This window comes from Macaca nemestrina, chromosome 11 (genome assembly GCF_043159975.1).
Source record: "Macaca nemestrina isolate mMacNem1 chromosome 11, mMacNem.hap1, whole genome shotgun sequence".
NCBI classification, from domain to species: domain Eukaryota; kingdom Metazoa; phylum Chordata; class Mammalia; order Primates; family Cercopithecidae; genus Macaca; species Macaca nemestrina.
Window position 1 is genome coordinate 109,340,892 of NC_092135.1, and position 21,325 is coordinate 109,362,216.

Consider the following 21,325-nt stretch of genomic DNA (forward strand, 5'->3'; position numbering starts at 1 on the left):
TCTTAGGAGGAAAGAGACTACATTCACTAAATATATTTCTGTTACCTTAACAGTTAAAAGTCTGTTTTAACTATTTATTTTTTCCTTCTCCAAAATGAGTGATTCTGCTTTCTATATCCCAGTAGAAACCATATGCATAGTGTAAATTAGAAAAAAAAAATCAAGGTATAGTATCTGAAAAGAGGGCTGTGATGACTCGGTGCAGATTTATTTAGAAAGGGAGGCTTATATTCCATTTTTCATAAGTACTGATATGAGATTCCTTTTCCTAGAGACTTCTCTGAATGGATAGGAGAGCTCTGAGTTGTTAGGTTATGGCCCCTGAATCACTCTGTCTTTAATCCTGAAAAGTTTGAGGGTGAACTTCCCTAGAAGGAATCTCACAAATCCTTCCCCTGCTCTACTGTACTTTTTCAGCTTGCCTCACTTCTTATAGCTTAGAAGAAAACCAACTCCAATGTCTTCATCATTCTTGGCCAAGGACCACCATCTGCTTTTGGTTTAATGGTGAAGTTAGAATCTAGATAGGTTAATTAGCCAGTGATGCAATATTCTTCTAGACCAGTTTATGTTTGAATAATATTACTGAAATTATCCTATTTGTCAACATCAACAATTTGAAGGATGTGTAACTTATATCCCAAATGAGTTCAAAGGAGATATGTTACAGTGCAACTGATTATATGACAGCTATTCACAAAAGAGACTATGCAATCTGATTCTTTGAACTCATAGAAAAATTAAAATGTCATTTTAATTAAATCTCCTAGATGATAGAATTTTGAAGTTGGGGATGATATTCCATTTATCTGAGTGTTTCCCACAAAATACAGTGCTTTTAGTAGACACAGTTAGATAAAGGAGATTTGGATAGATGGATGGATTTACTTATTCAGAATAGGAAGAAACAAATTTCTTTGCATTTTTTTTTTCTCTAAACTTTCTCTGCCTTAATAGATATTTTTACTCTAATTAAGTAATCTTATACTATTGACTCTAATTTGGTCCCAATATTTTAACATTAGAAAGAAGTATTTTTTAAAAATCTAAATGACTTGGGGTAGAATTTTCAGAAAAGGGGGACTTATATCTAAGTTTCCTAATTATTGATGTGAGGCCCCCTTTACTTGGAGACTCATCTCTGTCATTTGTTCCCATCCTTCATCATCAGGTATTCTTTCAAAATGATACATAATAATGATGGTTCTAGTACTGGATGCAGTATATGAAGAAAAGGAATTATATAAAGTATCAAAAGATTAGTGTGTTGGATAATAAAATAATTGCATGAGAAGATTTTTCACATTTATTTACAACTTTGAGCCAAGGACCTATCCATAAGCTTTGAATGTTTGTGTTTTTCTTTTTATTATACCAATTTATGTGCAAAGAGTTACCTTCTACTTCATATAAATAGAGTCTCATACTAGAAATTCCATGGAATTCAAGCCAATCCTTACTCGCATTCCTTCTTATGAAGTATACGAATTGAACAAATTTCCTTGCGTAGCAAAGGTGATATATGAAGATAATGTGCTGGCCTCTCATCATAGTCCCTGGATACCATTGCAAGGTTCCTAATTTGCTTGGTTTGGCGTTTCCACAGTCTTTATCTTAGCTCTTTTTTAAAAAAAATGTACTTAAATTAGTTAATTTGCTGGTTGCTTCCATATTGCTTGATTCAAAATCCAAAATGGAGTTCAGAAAAAGAACAAATAAAATTACAGCTTAAGTGCAAACTACATTTCTGAGTATCTGCCAGGTAGACATACCCAATCCAGTGTGTTTCTTCCAGTTCAATAGATTCCCTCATTGGACCAACCCTGAAAGTATCAGTAGTTTTCTTGAATCACACAGAACTGTCTCTTAGTTTCCCTTCTACTCTTCAGACAATCAATGGCCTATCAAGTAGTGTCATTTATGGAGGAAAAAAATGTTGAAAAATGTAAAGGATGAGGGTGAAGATAATTTGATAGCATGAAAAATGAGAGCTAAAATAAAAATATTAGCCTCCCTTTCTTATTTTAAAGATTGTATACGTAAAGTAGTGGTCATTTCACTATATTAAAATATTTCTTAAATTCTGTGAAGAAGCTTTGATGTAAACATCTTTGCGATTAGAAATTAAAGCCAAAAATTGGGGAGCAAATATAAAGGAATTGGTCAGAGCAAAACAAAATGAAAAAAAAAAAAACAAAAAGGCTTCAAAACATAATTACTAGTTATAACTTTGATGGAGATTTTTAAATTATGAAATTTGAGTTGGCCATTCTTACTTTCCAGGACAGAAACTGCTGGGGAAAGAAACTGGATTCTCAATTTCAGACACTATCATATGTTTGTTATAGAAAATGTTATTCTTTTATTCTAATGGAAACTTTATTATGATTTCCAGGGATGCTAAATATGCACACATCAGTTCCTACAGATAGGAACAGATAGCATGGGTGTTTCAACCATCTGCTTAAAAAAAAAAAAAAAAAAAAAAAAGAAGGAAAAATAAAAAGAAAAAAAAGTGACAGCTAGTTTGATAGCAGGCGGTATTGCCTTACATTTTCTGGTCCTTCTCTAGCTGTTTCATTCTCCCAACCAACCCATGCAGAGAAATGAAGAAACATTGTGGTTCCGCCTATCTTTCTCTTTCAGTCTTTCCCTCTAATGTTCAAGTTAGATAAGCACATAACTATCATGGCATCTCTATCTTCCACTGGGAAGTGTCAAAACTACTGGCCTTGGGGTAGAAGGAAGACCACCAGAGAAAGACAGGGGGTGGGGAAATTGGAGCGGATGTGTCTCTCCACCTAAAAACCACAACTGAGCTTACACTACAGTATTTCGGTGTCTGTAAGGTGGAGGCGGCAGCACAGTGCCTGGCTTCAGGGAGAACTCAGAGAGGTATTCCGGATTCTCTGCCACAATAGGCCGGATCCGCCCATTCTGTTTATAAAAATATTTTGTGCTGTACTCCTGCAGGTAGTCTGGGTGCTGAAGGGTGCTCCGAGGTGGCAGGCTGTGGTTCCAGTAGTCAGGGTTGTCAAACGCTTTCTTGGCCTTCTCTGGCACGGACAGTACATTGTTCTTCAGGTAATCAGCTTTTCCCAAGGCGTTGGCAAAGGTGTTGAGGTACAGCGGCTCATTCACATACTCATCCTCGGCCTTGGGTGGACCATTGGATGCACTGTGATATTCGGGATTATCCAATGCTTGAAGGTCTCCATTTTTTCTCCGAGAAACAAAAGGGTTCTCCTCCACTGGATTCAGGTATTCTAAAGGAATAAAAAAAAATCAGCTAACCTCTACTTTCTGGAAAATATTAATCAGAGCAAAGTTATACATAATGGTTAGCTGCTTTGTCTAGAACAAAAAACCACAGATTTGTTTTCATGATTTCTCACAACTATTTGTGGATTACCATGGTCTTATGAACAAAAGAGTAAGGGGGCCAAACATGTTTACAAAAACCAAGAAGCCAAGGAGGCCAGAATCAGAATTTCTATCTCCTAAATTTTTATTTCTTTCTAATTGCATTTGTCTCTTCTGCATATGGGGCTGATTGTTTCAATGTTCTTGTTTTCTAAAAGTTATTTATATTAGGAAATAAGACTACCTATTAGGATTAAATAGCCTTTAAATATACAGACAGCTTAATTTCTATAAAGGATATTGAAAAACCAAAGAGTCTATAGCTGAGTTCCATGCCAAGATGAATAGATGGAGTGAAGAAATCATGTTTTATTAGTCTCTATGGTTTGCTATGGTTGCCTATACTGGTAAAAAGGATTTGATTGGAGATGCTCCTGACAAAAGTTTTACACGTGGAAAAGAAAGCATCAAAGGAAAAAAATTAAACTAAAAAAGCAAATCTAACAGATAGCTAACATGCCTCTAGCTGACTTGCTTGACATTACATATACTTCTACTTAATAATAAAGTATAATTATAATATTTCCATTGACCATAATCACAAAATAGCAAACTATCAGCTTGAATCATATGAAACAGCCATTTTGTATATTGAAATCAGTCAATTAGTGCCTATTTTGTATGGATCAATCTAATAAATCCATCTAGTATAGGTATTGGCCTAAACGGTGCTAATAATTACCACCATTCTCCTGAATCTTAATTAATTCTTAATACATCTATGTCTATAATATAAACTGCACATAGACATATACACATATATATTGTAGGTCCTCTAAATAGTCTTCTCTTTTACTATATATGCAAAGCCCTAAGCTATTCCTATTTTGAATTCAAGGCATCAGGAGGACACAATTCCTTGTTGAGAGGCCATTCTGAAACAAACTTTCTATCTCTTATCCTTAGCCCAACAAGTAGAGAGAAAAATTCTATTAAGCCAGGATTATTTTTCTCCAAATGTATATATACAGAATAGGTAAGTATTTAGCATCATTTATTCAAGTGAAAGGGCAGTAATGAATATCCCACTATCATATATAGGACTTTACAAGACACTATCATTTCATCCTCACAATTCTGTGAAAAAGAAGTACAAGACTTATTTTTCCAGCTTTGTAGACAGAAAAATTAGATTAAGTGATGTATGCAGGATACAATTAGTGTTGGGATGGAATTCAGGTCTTCTAACTCCTCTTGAGTAATCTTCTTATTCTACTGCACTGTTTGTTATTATTGCCCCTGCAGGAGTTGGGTGAACTTTATGCTTAGCCACAAGTTTTACTTTGACAAGCGTATGAAAACACTTATAAGCAATGTAGAATTTGATCTTTCTTACCAGATTTCTGAAACTTCTTAATTGAAAGAATAGGAATGTCTATACTAAAATTCTGTACTCTCTGAGTATGAGGTGAGACTATAGCAATCTTTTATAGAAATGGAGCTTAGTGTTCAGAGATAAAATCTGAGAATACAGTGTGACTATATAGGGTGACTTGCTTTTCTCTTAGCCTTACATTACCTTTCCTCAATGTGATCTACTTATATATTATCCTGATGCAAACTTGTATAGCTGTCCAATAACTTTACGGTTGAAGTGAAAATGTCCCCAGAAAAGCTGCTTCTTTGGGGTGAATCCACCAAATCTTCATAAAATCTACATTTGTGCCATTACTAGGCTACTATGAACATCCAAACTCTTCATTACATTTTTATATGTGTAAAAGTTTTATATATGTAAAAGTTTTATCTAGACAGATATATTTTAAAAGGTTATTTACAATTAGAGATCTTTAAATTTTACTTTGAAGGAGAGAACATAACCTTATAACAAGCCCTTCTCAGAGTTTCAAAATGTAGTTTACTATTGACACTAAAGACTGCGAGCGACATGATCATCATTTTTTAATAACAATCATCTATCTTCTCTATTGTGATACTGTTAGCGTAGAAGAAGAAAAGCTGTTTTGTTGCAAAATTGAAGCATTATTTGATTTGGGTGCTTAACATTTCTACTACTAACTTTACAAAATTATTGTTGTGCTTTGTAAAACCACAAACTATTATTTTCAAATCTTGATGGTATGCTTGTAAGTATATACAGGGTCAAAACTTTAATTTTTGAAAAATGTCATATAAAAACATAATATTTTCCTATAATAAACTAGGTTGTTTAAATGACACCTTTTAAATGAGTCAAACAAATCATTTATTAGCGCCATCAAAAGCATCAGGCACATTTGCCAACAATACCAGTCTTTATGATCTCCACAATTAAGTCCAATAAAGCTATGGTCCTGACACTTTGTGGTCTGCTACCTCATTCAAATATTTCAACAAAATATGTTTAGAATAGTGCCTCTCAAGACTCATTGCTGTATGCAGATAGCCTGGGGATCTTGTTAAAATTCAGATTCCTATTCAGATGGGGCCTGCCTGAGATTCTGATTTATATAAATAATAATAAATAATGTGGATGCTGCTGATTCAGGGACCATACTGCAAGTAGCAGTAGCCTAGGCCTTTACTAGGTCACAAATGTTGTGCTGTACAGCTATCTGGCAATTTCCATTCTGTACTTTGTTTATCTTGATGGAAGTGAACTTCAAATGGCAATCATTTTTGAATAATCAGTTCGTACCTTGTTTGGGCTTGTCTCGCATAGGAGTCATGTAACCTTCCTCATCCAGCTCTCCTCGTGGGCTCCGTTCTGGGGCAAACACGGTGGGGTCAGCGCTGTACCTCTGGGTGCTACTGTCCTCTTGGACATGGGGTGCCACTGGCTTGCGTAGGGTGCCATTACAGCAGGAGTCATCAAAAATCTCAGCTGTAGCACCCTGTGCAACAGGAGCTTCTGGAATTGTGCTAGTTGGGGCTCTGTAGGGCACAGACACTCCTTGTTCTGCAGCAAAACCTCCATCTCGGTATACAAACTGATTCTGTTAATAAGAGAAACATATTTAGAGAGAAGGTGTTGTTAGAAATAGTTTAAAAACGAATGTTAATAGCCACAAGGATGTCAAAGCCAGTCTTTTAGAGAATAGTCATAGTATTTATTTATTTTTCCCTAGTGGCTAATGAATTTGAGTTACAAACTAGAAACACCTAAAATTTCCGCTTTTCTTAAAAGATAAATCATCAGAAAATAATTTTGAAGTACACATTTTAGTTTTATTAACCAACTGTAACATAATCTAATAAAAAGTATTTGATGCCCTTTTCCCACAAGTGCCTGTATTTAATATAAACTTCAAAGTGAATTTTTATGATAAATGGGAGTGTCATTATAGACAGTTGTCATTAAGAATAGAAGTACATGGATATATTTTGAATAATCCTTTGTCTTTATTGCCTTCTAAAATTCTGTGGTTATTATGAATTTGAGGCTCTAGTACCTAACTAGAGGATCATCACTATAATTCTGACTTTTTAGTACATGACCTATACTCAGGGAAGTAAAGATCACCTCCACATCCAGAAGCGTAATTTATATGCGCAGGTAAATCCTTCAGATAAAAATTGAAAGCTACTGTTGATGCATGAGATCTCAATTTTATATTATCAACTGAGATAAAAACACATCTAAAAAGGCAGCTACACAATGTACAGCAAATTCTTAACTCACTGTTGGCAAAGGCAAAATGAGGAAATTGTGCAGAGACAAGAGAGAGGAAACATGGTAAGCAAAGACCAAAAATCCTAAAAGATGAAGGTTGATTGTGAAATACTTACTCCTGACATGGGGGTGTAGGCAGGAGGAGGGCTGTGTCCAATTTCACTCTAATAGGAAAGAAAAATGGAATGATGGATATAATAAGAGGCAATATGAATGAAAAAATTAAAAAAAGAAACGAAAAAGAAAAGCCACATGAGTCGTATGAACCAAAGGGGAAAAGTGCACAACAGTGAAGCTTCCTAAGCAGTAACATTGTCTGTATTCTGACCATAAGCAAGCTTATTTATATGTTTTGAGGAAAATAGATATTTTAATTCAATCCCTGAAAAGGCAAATTATACAGAAAAAGCAAAATTTTTCAATGGATTAGAAAGTAAATAATAAACTTTCTTCTGATTAACCCTACTGGAAAGGAAAAAGTAGTAAATAAACTATTGATGTAAATAGGAAATGGTTTCCTTCTTTACATGTCAAAAGATTGAAATGGCCATATACGCTGCTGTTATTTTTTCTCTTAGAATAAATATTTCTGGAAGGAGATAGCAGGAGATTTCGATTTGCCTGCAGTAATTTTTGCTATCAAGCTACATTTATTTTTCACCACTTCAGCAAAGGGTAAACTCCTTTGCCTCTCCTTATTAAAAGGTATATGCTATTTTATCTTCAGTCTTACTTTTTTTTTTTAAGTTAAGAAACAGCAGAAAATTTGGAAAATCAATTCATTTCCTGGAAACATGCTTTAGATTCCCCTTATGTATTTATAATGAGTCAAAATCAGATTTCAGTTAAAGAAACAACAACAAAAATACATGTATATTTTTATAGCTTAACACTCCATCCTATGGGCTAACTGAAAGAGGGTATAAAAATATAATAAAATATGAAGGACAGTGTTATTTAGGGTAAGGAAAAGGAGTTGTATGATACTAATTCTGTTTCTTAATTAAAAAAATACATTAAACACATTTTTTGAGAACCTACTGTCTATGTGCCAGGCACTTTTCTAGGCACAGGGATAATGCAAAACACAGACCCAAACCGCTTGATTTTATGAAGCTCATATTCTCTACAATCCAGCTTTAAGTAAACAGAGATGACTAAAATCAACCTCTAAGATACCTTACATCTTTTTTGTTTGTTTTTTTGAGATGAGTCTCGCCCTGTCGCCCAGGCTGGAGTGCAGTGGCAGGATCTCGGCTCACTGTAAGCTCCGCCTCCCGGGTTTGTGCCATTCTCCTGCCTCAGCCTACCGAGTAGCTGGGACTACAGGCGCCTGGCACCATGCCCAGCTAATTTTTTGTATTTTTAGTAGAGACGGGGTTTCATCGTGTTAACCAGGATAGTCTCGATCTCCTGACCTCGTGATCCGCCTGCCTCCGCCCCCAAAGTGCTGGGATTACAGATACTTAACATCTTTTATATGAAACAGATAAATATTATTCCAGGTCACTGTTCATATGATTTAGATTCACGAAGCATTCTAAGAAGAATATGGTCCCATGGAGATTAAGTATTTAAAGTAAATCAGTAACAACTGGATAATATAATCTCCCTTAACTAACTTAGTCTGCTGGACTAATCAAGGGACATGGTCTGAACCCCTATAGTGAGTTTATATTTTAATTTTCCCCATAACTATGGTGGCATTAGAATATTTATCTATTTTCTTCTTTAGTAACATAACTAACAACACATCAAAGATTATGACATGGAAAGTCAGAGATATATTTAATATGCAATACATAGGAGGTGCTACTGTGCAACAGACAGATCGTTTAATGACCTGGGCTTTAGTTCCAATGATAAGTAGTGTGAATTTGGTGAATCATGAAACATCTCAGACCCTCGTTTTCATTCTTGGCCTCTCTATTTTATTATTAATAAATATGAAGTAAGATAATGCATATAAATTAACTTTGTAAACTCTGCACTATTATAAAAATGTAAATATCACATTTAAATATTCATATCCACTAAATTGAATTTCTAAAATAAAGCAATCAGGATGCCAAAGCTACTCATCAAAGAGGCATTTTAAAATGCTCATCTATTTTCTAATCATCTTAAATATAGGCATGTTTTACTATATTTTAGAAATACCTGAAATCCAGTACATTTGTTCTTAAAATTTGAGTAGAGAATTTTTTATAGTCCAGTGATTTGTAATATAGAGTGACAGTACAGGAAATATGGAACTGCCTGGTGGAACTTCACCAGACTACAAACACTGGTCTTACCCTCTTCATTAAACACCAATTATTTGGCAAGTACTTCACAAATATTACTAAATCTCTACAGTAAAAGTACAGGCACTGTGGTAGATGCCAGCGATACCACGATACACTAAGAAAGACATGACCACTGTCCTTTTAGAATTTACACTATCGATTATAATCTGAGATTGTTGGAAGAAAAGGCAAGAATGAAACAAGGCAATTTATTTCAATTCTATTATTCTACATTAGAATGCAAGGTATTCTGAAATATTCATAATTACTAGTGCTCCTTTGACCTCTTACCTTGCAAAAGTTGCTGTACTGGGTAATGTTTGACTAGAATTACAGCTGAGAAATGAGTATTGATTGCACATTTTGCACTTTACAAAACCTGAGACATAAACAATCAAAGAACAACTTACAAGTCATTCTTCATCGGGGAACAGTTTATTATCTATATTCATTATCTGGGCTAGAATGGCTTCCATTGTAAAGGCAATGGATTAAAGTAACTGGGACTCTTGCGGTTAGTCTGTTCCAAGACAGAAAGCGAGGCCATGCCCTATTAGAATGCATCCACTGTCCCTGCTTTGACAAGTCTTTCAGTCAGCAACCTGCCAACTCCATATCTGGACAAACTGCCAAATAGCATCACAGTAATAGGAGCATCTTCATGAATTTTCCTGTTTTCAGCATTAAAATGGAAAAAAATGCTAAGCAAAACCCCTTTAGCATTCATTGTTTTTAGGGTTACTGGCTGCTTTTTATGTTTCTGTTTCCATTTTTTCAGTTTGCTTTTTTATCTGTTTTCCATGATAAAAAGCACCTCATTCATTTCCCCGTGGAAGGGCAATGCAGCTCCAAGGGAACATCTGTGAGGCCAATTAGCTGGGCTGGAAATGTGATATAATTGTTGTTTAAATATATTTAAATTACATGTTAATCACGATGTCATAATTTATAAGCTTTGAAAATAACTTTTTGTACTTCAGAGCCAAGCCAGATTTTACTTGTTTTTGCTGTTTTTAGTTTGAAACAAGCTCTTCTCATTTCTCTCTCCCTCAATTCCCCACACTTGAAGAGCTGAACTTTTAATATTGGAAAGAATGACAGCTGCAAGTAAATTGGTTGAGTAAAAATTAAGATCCTCACAGCAGTCAAAATGAGCTGGAGTGACCTTAAAGTTCTAAGCAGAACAAGGCAATGCTCTCAGTTAAAAGCTTTTGTTTTTCCATTGTGCTACTTTCTGCTGTCCATCAAAGTCCAGCTTTGCAGATCTTTAGGAAGCAGCACTGGGTGCATCTGTTCAATTAGCTGGTGAGGCAATTTACTGTCAGCAGGGCAGAGATAGAAAGAGGTGGGTTATGAACTGGCAGGTGACACTGAGTTTGTTCCTGGTGGGGGGCGTTTGTAAGGGTGATGGATGGAATGAGTTTAATTCTGTGGCCATATCACTGGGACATTGTATGATTAACTTGGATTTAAATGCCGGAGATTACAGAGAAGGCAAGTATCAGCAAACAAATCAAATACAGTATTAAATGCACTTTTAAATACATCATGTTCTAAAATTTACTTTTTTGTTGAATGATAAATATTAGAACCTTTGTCACATTTTATGCACAGTATTTCTTATATTTGTATTGTTTATAGTGTTCTTGAGAAATTTTAATTATTAAATAGATGGACTGTATCTCGTGATATTTAAAAAAGTTATTATACAAATCTACTTTCAGAGGAAACAAAAATACAGGCCTAATGCCTAGCTTCTATCTAAATTAAACATGTGATCAATGAGAGTCATTTTCTAATCTTTAAATAACTATTACTTTCAACAGTAATTATAAGATTACAATTTCTAGGTTCAAGAAATACTCCAAATTCTTTTGACTAAAATAAAATGTCTCTGTAAGACGTTGCTAATCCATCAGCACTAATTTATTATCTAGACACTTCCACATAGTGGAAGTATTAAACTATTAAAGGTTCTCAACCCTTTATCCTCCCTGACATATCTGCTTAACACTCTGATAGGCATTTCCACACTTTCAGAGGTCACAAGGCAGCATACAGAAAATGTTTATTGCATTAGGTTATTATAATTATTGTATTATAAATTATAATTCCTGATGCATGGTTGTAACTCTGCATCTTTCTCACAACTGAGTTCAACATACCAGTGTTTTGAGACATTTAGATTTAGAACCTTCATTTTTCACAGGGCAATCAGAAGGAAACAAAGAAAATGTGTCCATATGTGCCAAACCCAAAAATGGCTGGGAGAAGTCTATTGAGATTTCAGCTGCTGGCTGAATTTTATATATATTACACATAATATCTTTTGTCTATGTATACATACATTTATTTACTCATTTTTCTATTTGGTTTGATTCTGTGGGACTCTACTTTTTTGAACAATCTCTCTTACTCTGCACACACACACACACACACACACACACACACACACCCCCAATAATGACTCTATGGTCCAGTTGAAGAAATATTGACTTGGGCTCTTATTCTTTTTTGTTGCTGTTTGTTTTTCAAGACGGAGTCTCGCTCTGTCACCCAGGCTGGAGTGCAGTGGCGCGATCTCGGCTCACTGCAATCTCTGCCTCCCAGGTTCAAGCAATTCTCTGCCTCAGCCTTCCGAGTAGCTGGGATTGCAGGCTCCCGCCACCATGCTTTGCTAATTTTTAGAGATGGGGTTTCACTATCTTGGTCAGGCTGGTCTTGAACTCCTGACCTCGTGATCCACCTGCCTCGGCCTCCCAAAGTGCTGGGATTACAGACGTGAGCCACCGTGCCTGGCCAGCTCTCATTCTTTATTCACTCATTAATCTTGGAACTTTTCATCTTTCGTGTATGTCTCATGTACTCATTTAATTAAAAAATGTAATAAATGGAAGCTATGAGTGGTATCTGTAAATATGAACAAGAGTCAGGACAGAATTTACAAAGCATATGAAAATGGTGTCTTCTCTAATGCTTAATAATCCCACTTTTCTTAAGTCAGTCCTCAAAGTCTACTTTATTTTGAGTCTATTCTGTTTCATAGATGAATACATGATGACTCTTAGGGAAATTAAGAAATAGAAAGAGAAACTAACATATATGTATACACACACACACACATATATATATGTATTATGTACCCACCCTATACCTTGGACTATTTTAGGTTTTATGTATTCTCATAAACTTGCAAGGTAAATAGCATAAAAATTATAACTCTCATTTTATAGACAAAAAAATTGAGGAGCAGAGAAATTAAAGGATCTGCCGTGTGCACACATCCATAGTTGGCTATCTGACCACAAAGCCCGTCACTCTATGACCTTTACATTATACCGCACATAGATTTTGACTTTAGCATTTCTATTCTTACTCATCTTTGCCCTCTCTCTTCCTTTGTATTATGCTTCAACTATTTTCTCAAATTCTTAGTTTCTTTTTCTAGTTTTAGTGAAAAGAACTTAATGACTTAAGTAGGCACATCGAAACTCATTACCTTAGGTATAAAATGCTGATAATGCATTACAGTATTGCTCCACCCCACTTTTCACTTAAATTAGTTACAAGGACATAAACTGGAAAGAAGGAAACTTTGAGTATTAAGAGTTAATAGGGTGTGTGTGTGTGTGTGTGTGTGTGTGTGTGTGTGTATTTTTCCATTCTTTCTTACAAGTCCTTTTTATCTAAAATCATATTGTGTATATATACATTTACCTACCTCACCAAGAGCAAAGCCAGCCCTGAAGCAGGAAGAGACAATTTTAAATAACTGGAGAGCACAAAGATTTTTCATGACAGCACTCCTGATTATGGATTTATTGTTCCTAGTACAAGGCTTAGTCAATAAATTCTTCTTCCTGCTTCACTGAGGGTAAGTAAGCTATTGTATCCCCAGGCAGCAATTCCTGTACCCTTTCCAAATATCAGTAGAACAAGAGGATATTTCCTTTTAAAATATTCATGGCTAGATGAGTCAAAAAAATGAAGCTGAACATTCCCCTCACTTTACAGGTTTCTGCTTTAAGTTGCTTCTTTGAGCAATGTTATGTGATGGAATCAAAGAATATTATTAGCACAGTCAAAAAAGAAAGGGCATAAAGAAATATAATTTTCCACTAATGTCAACATTCCTTAGCTTCATTCAAGATAACAACAAGAATTGTGTCACCCTTCTTGAGATTAGTTATCACACAGAATTGATTTCTTTACCCTGGTGCAAGTTCTAAATTTTTGTATTGTTTGGTTTGTTCTAGCAACTTTCTCTTTTTTGGCATGTTTATATTCATTTTCATTAGCATGTTGTGATAATTGAACCTTTTCCTAATTATCACTTAGCTACTAGCTAATGCATGTAGCTAGAAATCTAAAGAGGAGAACTTCTAGGAGTTTCTCAAAGACTTCTCAGTAATTCTTTTCAGTTAGAGAGGGTAGGCTGTTTTTCTTTTCTTTTTTTAATGTATGCTTAAGAACATCTAGTTCTAATGCAATGTCTTTAAGAATAGAAATGAGATCATCAAGCCTTAACTATGTATAAATTCTGGAGTAGCCTGATTCTTCAAATGAATCATGAAATTGTCTCTGCTTGTGTGGTTTTTATCCCAACATCATAAAGAGTATCTGATGAGGATTTTTCAGGATGCCAACAATGCACCGGGTCAGGCGTCTTTTGAAGACAAAAACTTCACAGACCTAAAACAAATGGTCTCATGAAATCCTTCTATCTCCAGGATTGCATTCTTGAATATTTTTCACTAAGTCACATGACTTTTAACAAATTCTTTAGCTTCTTGGTCCTTTAGTTTATTTAACTCTAAAAAGAAGAATATGGGTATAGGACAGGTAATGGGAAAGATCACTTCCAACTATCAAAGGATTTACATATAAAATGAATTTTCTGCCTTAAGCTCACACAATTAGTTATTAAATATTGTAAAATGTGATTAGCATTAAAGCAAAGTATCTTATAAAGTTTTCTCTCGTAAATCTTTTCAAAGTCGATTCATCAATTTCCTTTTTTAAATGGACTATCTATTGTACAAAGTATCACTTAGGCTACATGCAATATATAATTGTATGTTTTTATGAGCCTAACCACATTTGGATGATGATTCATGAAAATACAATTTTGAAAAAAAGTTTTAGAATTTTATTTTACTGATAGACTCTGACATTCTGAAAGGTTAATTTTCCAAGGTAACAAAAATAGTGACGGTACTAGAAACAATATTCCCTGAGTTCCCATCCAAAGTGCAATCCATTATACCTTACAGCCTCAAATTAACATTTAATAAATAGTAAGAAGTATCTTTTAGAGGTTGCATTGTTTTTCAGAAACAAACCTATTTTTAAAATATAGCTGAAAGCATTTGCCTTAACCAAAACATTTGTTCTAAGCTGAAATACATATTAATATACTCTTAAAGTAAATTTTGTGACACTTTAATTTGAAGACAGATATTAACTTGTTATTGAATAGGCTGTAAGTTTATTAGACAAAAGGGATATCCTTATAGTATTAAATACTATATATAAAAGCTGGCCATAAACATATTAATTAAAAGTAGTATTTATTAAAATAGTACTTTATCTACAAAACAGGTTGCCCTTCACAGAAAAGAGATATGTTATTTAAACACTCTACCTATAAAAGCCAGTTATTAAAAATCGACATATACATACATGCTTATTGTCAGTTGATATACTTTTACCTTCACAATATTTCTATCTGTTACTTGATATACTTTTACCTTCACAGCATTTATCTCCAGATCTGTCTATGCAATAAGATACTGTCTAGGGATTATTAAAATAATTAAAAAAATAAGTAATCTATAAGGCAGGTTTGAACTAAAAATAAGAAAAAAAAGACTATAAACACTTGGAATTTGAATGCCATAATTTTAGAATTTGAAATGTAATGTATTTGCCTAGATATAATATGTTTCCTTTTGTACTATCAGTGAACACTTAAATCTGAATTTTAGGCTCTGTGTTTGTGTGGATACATATGTTAGATATATATGTGCATACACATGTATATGTATTCATATACATGCTAAGGCAATTAATAGCTTAAGATAACAAAGGTTATTTAACCCATACAATCAAACACGTTGTCTTTTACAGGCTGTTAGCTCATTTGTGGGGTAGCTTTTGTTTTGTTTTTCCTATGTTTCACATGCAGATATTGTTTATCAACAAATGAGATGTTCACTAAAAATAATAAGAGTTCTACTTAGAAGTATTTGTTATTCTATTTAGAGTTTAGAGTTATTTTATTTACTGGCAAATAATAAGGCAAGAGTGAAATATTCAATCTTCTCTTTAGTAATAATCCAAGCTCAGAATGCTTTATTATATATTTAAAATTTCAATAAGCGTATCTAGAGCAATCTATGTGTAAGAATGTAAAAAATATGAAGGGCACGGTTTGTGTATTGGAGGATAGAGAACAAATAATACAGGAAATAGAATTGCAAATTTTATAAACCTTATTTTGGCATGTAGATTTTATTCAGTGTTTTAAATGATAGGTGTTGACAACAAGGAAACAATTTAACATAATACAGATAAAGCCCTTCAGTGTTTATATCATTGCAGTGTGGACCAGGTTGAAAATATCTTCAGTTATGCTAGTTTATGCAAACTGTTTACCAGATAAAAAGTGAATTTGTAACAATGGTTTATTCATCCAACTACTGCTCTTTAAGCTACCAGGTGGTACAGCTGTTGCCGTAAGTAAAAAGATTTCTAACAGTCCACCTGGAATTAGGACAGCTGGTTCCTGTGAGCTGATCTGAATAATGTACTATGAATACTCCGGTACAGCCACTGACAGAACAAACAGCACATGACTGTCCCATCAGCCCAGAGCAAACACTAGTTACATTTCACAGAAACAGGCTGGTATTTACAACTGATCTAGGCCAAAAAGAATATCAGATTGAAGGCAACACCCCAAGAGAAAATAGCCCTCCCCGAGAGCTACTTGTTGACTGTAGTCTAAGCAGCTTTCACCATGACTGAAAAGCCCCCAAATCTGATTTTGCTGCATATAAAAAGGAAGAGGAAAAATATACAAAGCATTCCTGCATCTATTTGTGAACCATTTTGGAATTTTCTAAAATAAAAAAAAAATGACCAATACTTCTTAGTTTTCCATTTACATAGTTGCTGCCAAAGTCAACCCAGATTAACCAGAATCATGGCCATAATAATTTTATTTTAATTTCTAAAATTGTAACACTTTACTAAAAAAAATGAAGGAAGCAAAAAATAAAATGGAACTAAAACTAGAGAATCTCATTTAAATCTGCCATTGGTGAGATTTAAAGATTTAAATCTGCCATAGATGACCCATAGAGATGGTAAATGACTTTCTTCAAGAACATACAGCTAGTTACTAACAGGCCTAATTAGAAAAACATCTATCTGCTGAGGGTCCTTAGATTGTCTACCTGAGCCAAGGACAGCCCAGGTGAAACTCTAAAGCAGGCAAAATCTGATCTCAGTGTTTCCCCACTAAAGTTGATTTTGCAATTTCAGGTCCGTGATTCTTTATTCCTAACAGATTCCTGGGCCCATTTATTTCTGCCCCAGCTCTGTGGAAAATAGGACTATATTGTCCTCCCATTCCAGGTGTACAATTCTTGATCAGCGACTCACACTCCAAAAACATCCTCAATTATCTACACTTTTATTTTCTGCCCAGAAACATGGCTTTAGCTAGGTCAGAAGGCATCTATTTAGTCTGATGAATTCACTCGTAAAATCTTCTCAAATTGGTGTTAGTAGATTATGATGGAATTACTTCAGGTAACACTGAACTACTGAATACCATGTCATACCCATATAACTAACAGCTGCCCTGATAATCTCTATTGATCTGTTTCATAGCACTTCAAACATCACATTTCTTAAATTGAAATGGCCATCTTCTCTCTCGGGCTTGCTTGTCTTTCTTGGCTTGGTGGATAATATCAATAACTTGTCCAACTGGGCAAGTCAAATATCTTAGTGTTATCTTTGATGTCTCCTCTATCCCACCCCTTATATCTAAGCATCCAAGGTCTACCCTTTCAAACCTCTTAATACCCCCCAGAATCTAACCATTCTCTTCATCCTCATGGCCACTATTTCAGTTGTGGTTAAGGTGCCCAAAAATTTATCACTCCAACTGCGATACTTAGAGAGTAAAATAAAGTGTTATTAATAATTATGCTTCTGATATAGAAGTAAACTAGGATGCACTAAGGAAAACAGGCCATTAGGTACCATTAATTATGGTACCATTTCTTGACTAGAGTACTGTAACAACCTTCTAGCTGTTCTTGATCTTATTCTTTCCCTTCATGCCAATCTAATATTTATACTTCATCCCCCTCCTTAAAAAATTGCAAGACCTCTGGGCATGGTGGCTCACACCTGTAATCCCAGCACTTTGGGGGGCCAAGGTGGGCAGATCACAAGGTCAGGAGTTCAAGACCAGCCTGGTGAAACCCCCAGATGGTAAAACCCCATCTCTACTAAAAATACAAAAATTAGCCAGGCGTGATGGTGTATGCCTGTAATCCCAGCTACTTGGGAGGCTGAGGCAGGAGAATTGCTTGAACCCAAGAAGGGGAGGTTGCAGTGAGCTGAGATCGTGCCACTGCACTCCAGCCTGGGCGACAGAGTAAGACTCTGTCTCAGAAACAAAACAAAACAAAACTGCAAGACCTACTGTTGCCCTCAGGCTAAATGAAGTCCATTATTTGTGGCTTTGGAGGCTTTGGTAACTATGATCCTTGCCAATTCTCCAGCTTCCTTTCCTCTTTCCTCATAAGCCTTCAGTCAAATACATCTCAGATCTTCTTGATAAGCCCTTTCCTCTCTCACCTCCGACCTCTGCCCAAGCTCCAGTTATTTCCTCAATGCTCTTTCTGGCTTCGTTGCCTTGATTACATTGTGATCTTATGAAAAATTATCAGTACCTTGATTATATTTAATTATTGATTCAAGAAGTATTTATCAAAGAACACATTATGTGCCCCATGTGAATAATTTAACAACTGTATTCTGTTTATTTCATTAGTATGTCTTTTTTCTTAGACTATGAGTCTATTTGGAAGAGGATTCACTCTAATTTACTATTAAATTTTTCATATCTAGCACAGTGCCGGGGCACAGATATGGTGAATGTTCAGCAAAGATATATTGAATCAAAGGATAGATTAAAAAATGTCTTAAACCCAAAGAGTGGCTCTATTGATGAAAATCTCAGTGACTCCATCAAGCCAGTTGGATAAGTTTTTTAAAGGATGTGGAATTTTAGCATCCCTGATATATATATGGTACACTTCTTATTCTGCAGATGGCTTGGGTGGAATTGAACTCAGATGCAATTATCTGAATATTATATCTATCTCATCTAGTACACTCTTTCTGTCGATATCAGTTACTATTTCTGAAGTCATTGTTGGCAATCTTAATTCTAATGGCAAAGTTTTTAAAAAGTATTCTTACAAATGGTGAGTGATTCTGAAGTCAATGAACATTTCACATTCAGCTATAAAACTTCAAGATTCTATTGTCACTAGTATGACAGCATTCCCCTAGGACACCTATATATTTCCTATTGCTTTGGAGACCTAGAGAACCAGGGCTTAGCTGTATCCCTGAAAAACATAAATTGTTAACTAAGAACAATAACACGACAGACCTTGTAGACAAAGCAACTATAGGCAGATGCAAAATGTATCCTTTCTCTACAAGTGGTACATACCACCTAACTGCATTTCCACACTGTGGTGCACAGAGCAAACACATAAGGAAGGGCCATTTTAAAATATTCAAAAAGTATTTTAAGGACAATCGTAGCTAAATGCTATAGAAAATCAAACTTGTAAGTCAATGAAATTCTAAATCAAAATTACATAGTGCGTGTTTCTGAGAAGGGAAGTAGCTGCTGGAGAAGAGCTCTTCATAAGAGAAAAGGACTGTCACCCAACAGCCCTGCTGCCATAAAAAAGTATTCTCTAAGCTTAGTGTTCTCATCTGTAAAATGGGAATAATAATGCCTATGTTGTGTTTTATGAGCTTTATAAGCTCATGTTTATGTTAAATATTTTTGAATAGAATAACATAGTAGATAAATGTGCAATAATAGGCTTTTTTCTCCAGTGACATAAAGAAAATACAGTGACATAAAGAAAATACAGCTGAATTTTCCAAGTGTCCCTCACACAAAATCAACAAAATGCTGCCATCCAAATAAGCATACACTTCTTATATACCACAGTGAAAGTATTTACACAGTGACATGATTATCTGTGTGAGGGCAGAGGTTATTTTGCAAATTCTATATCACAAATTTTATTTGAAGTAAAATAAGCCAGGCACAGAAAGACGAATTTTGCGTGTTCTCGCATATCTGTGGGAGCTAAAAATTAACACAATTGAAATTATGGAGATAGAGAGTAGAAGGATGGTTACCAGAGGCTGGGAGTGGTAGTTAAGGGGAGAGTAAGGGGAACTGGGAATGGTTAATGGGTACAAAAAAAAAAAATAGAAAGAGTAAATAAGATCTAGTATTTGATAACACAACAGAGTGACTACAGTCAATAGTAATTTAGTTGTATATTTTAAAATAAATACGAACATATAATTGCATTGCTTGGAACACAAAGGATAAATGCTTGAGATGATGGAAACCCTATTTACCCTGTTGTGATTATTAGACATTATATACCTGTATCAAAATATCTCATACACACCCAAAATACATACCTACTGTGCACCCACAAAGATTAAAAATTTTAAATTTTTAAAAAAGTTTAAAAACCAAATTTGAAACAATTGTTAAAATGATTGCTGTCATTGACATAAGTAGAATAGTGAGAAATAATGTACAAGTTTCATTTAAATGTCTACTACTACATCATTTAAAATTATTTTAAAGCATTCCTTCGAAAAGGAAAACTGCTATGCTTTTTTCACAGTGCAGCAGTAAGTCAAAGAAAGGCTCCTTAGAACTCTCACCACTTAGTCACAGAAAGGTGTACATGAAATACCCAGTAATAAAATCCTTAACCAACTAAAATAAATTAACTGAATGACCTAACAGTAGAGATTATGATAAACTGAAATAAAATCTTTATCATTTTTGTATTATTTAAATGATGAGGGTGAGAAAGTCAATGGAACGCAAACATTAGAAATTCACATTTTTTACAGAGTATGGGTTGGCCTTGATTTTTTTAATCACTTCTGCTGAACACTTGAAATCATCTGACAGAGTCCTAATAAGACATATCTCAGAATTCATGATGAGGCATTGTCAACAGGCCAAGGAGAAGTCCTCCGTACTGAATGTATGCTTCAATTGAATTTTCCTTCCCTGTGATTGCTGGTGATTCATAAACGTTTAGAGAAAGTTGACACACTAAAACAGGCATGCAGTCATGTAGGAAATGTTTGAACTCTCATGCCCTGTTTGGTGGAGACATCATTCCTATATGTCACCTCTTTAATAAACTGAGATCTGAAGACTTTTGTAGATTTTAAAAACAATAAACATGTTTAAGAAAGATGCACTTTCTTGGAAAGTGCATCTTGGAAAGAAAGTAAGCCAGGTTACAGAAAAGTGCTTAGATTGGCAATCTTAAAGTAATTTAAGTGATCTGGAGTTGGGAAAAATAAACTAGATTAAAGTTTTTCACATATCCTATACCCTAGCTCTTCTACCAATAAATACCAAACAAATAAACAAAAAAGTACTGGAAAGGTAAGAAAAACCTCTTTTATATTTTCTGGGCCACTATGTCACTTATTATATTACTAGCACAATTATTGTTTATCATATTTTAAGAAAATTATTAAGCCAGGGTGCAGCTATGTTCCAATGAAAGAAAATATTAACGCATGCTCTTATGAATATATTCACAAAGAAGAGAATGCTTATCCTTCTTGTCATGAGTCTCAAATATTAGGCACACCAAGCTCTCTTGGAACTATTACT

General features: G+C 34.6%; 1 protein-coding gene across 6 annotated transcripts in view; it reads right to left on the reverse strand.

The window, feature by feature from the left end:
* Nucleotides 1–2,470: 2,470 nt before the first annotated feature.
* The window catches only part of LOC105481143 (erb-b2 receptor tyrosine kinase 4), a 1,180,372-nt gene continuing 1,161,517 nt past the window's right edge, over nucleotides 2,471–21,325 (reverse strand). For 4 of the 6 annotated variants that reach the window (XM_071073321.1, XM_011740477.3, XM_011740479.3 and 1 more), the window contains 3 exons: nucleotides 7,153–7,200; nucleotides 6,062–6,359; nucleotides 2,471–3,266 (listed from right to left, as the gene is read on the reverse strand). In XM_071073321.1, the coding sequence (XP_070929422.1) occupies nucleotides 2,821–3,266; nucleotides 6,062–6,359; nucleotides 7,153–7,200 (792 nt within the window). In that variant the 3' untranslated portion in view covers nucleotides 2,471–2,820. The remainder of the gene's footprint in view (nucleotides 3,267–6,061; nucleotides 6,360–7,152; nucleotides 7,201–21,325) is intronic. The other 2 variants (XM_011740480.3, XM_011740481.3) reach the window with 1 other exon arrangement.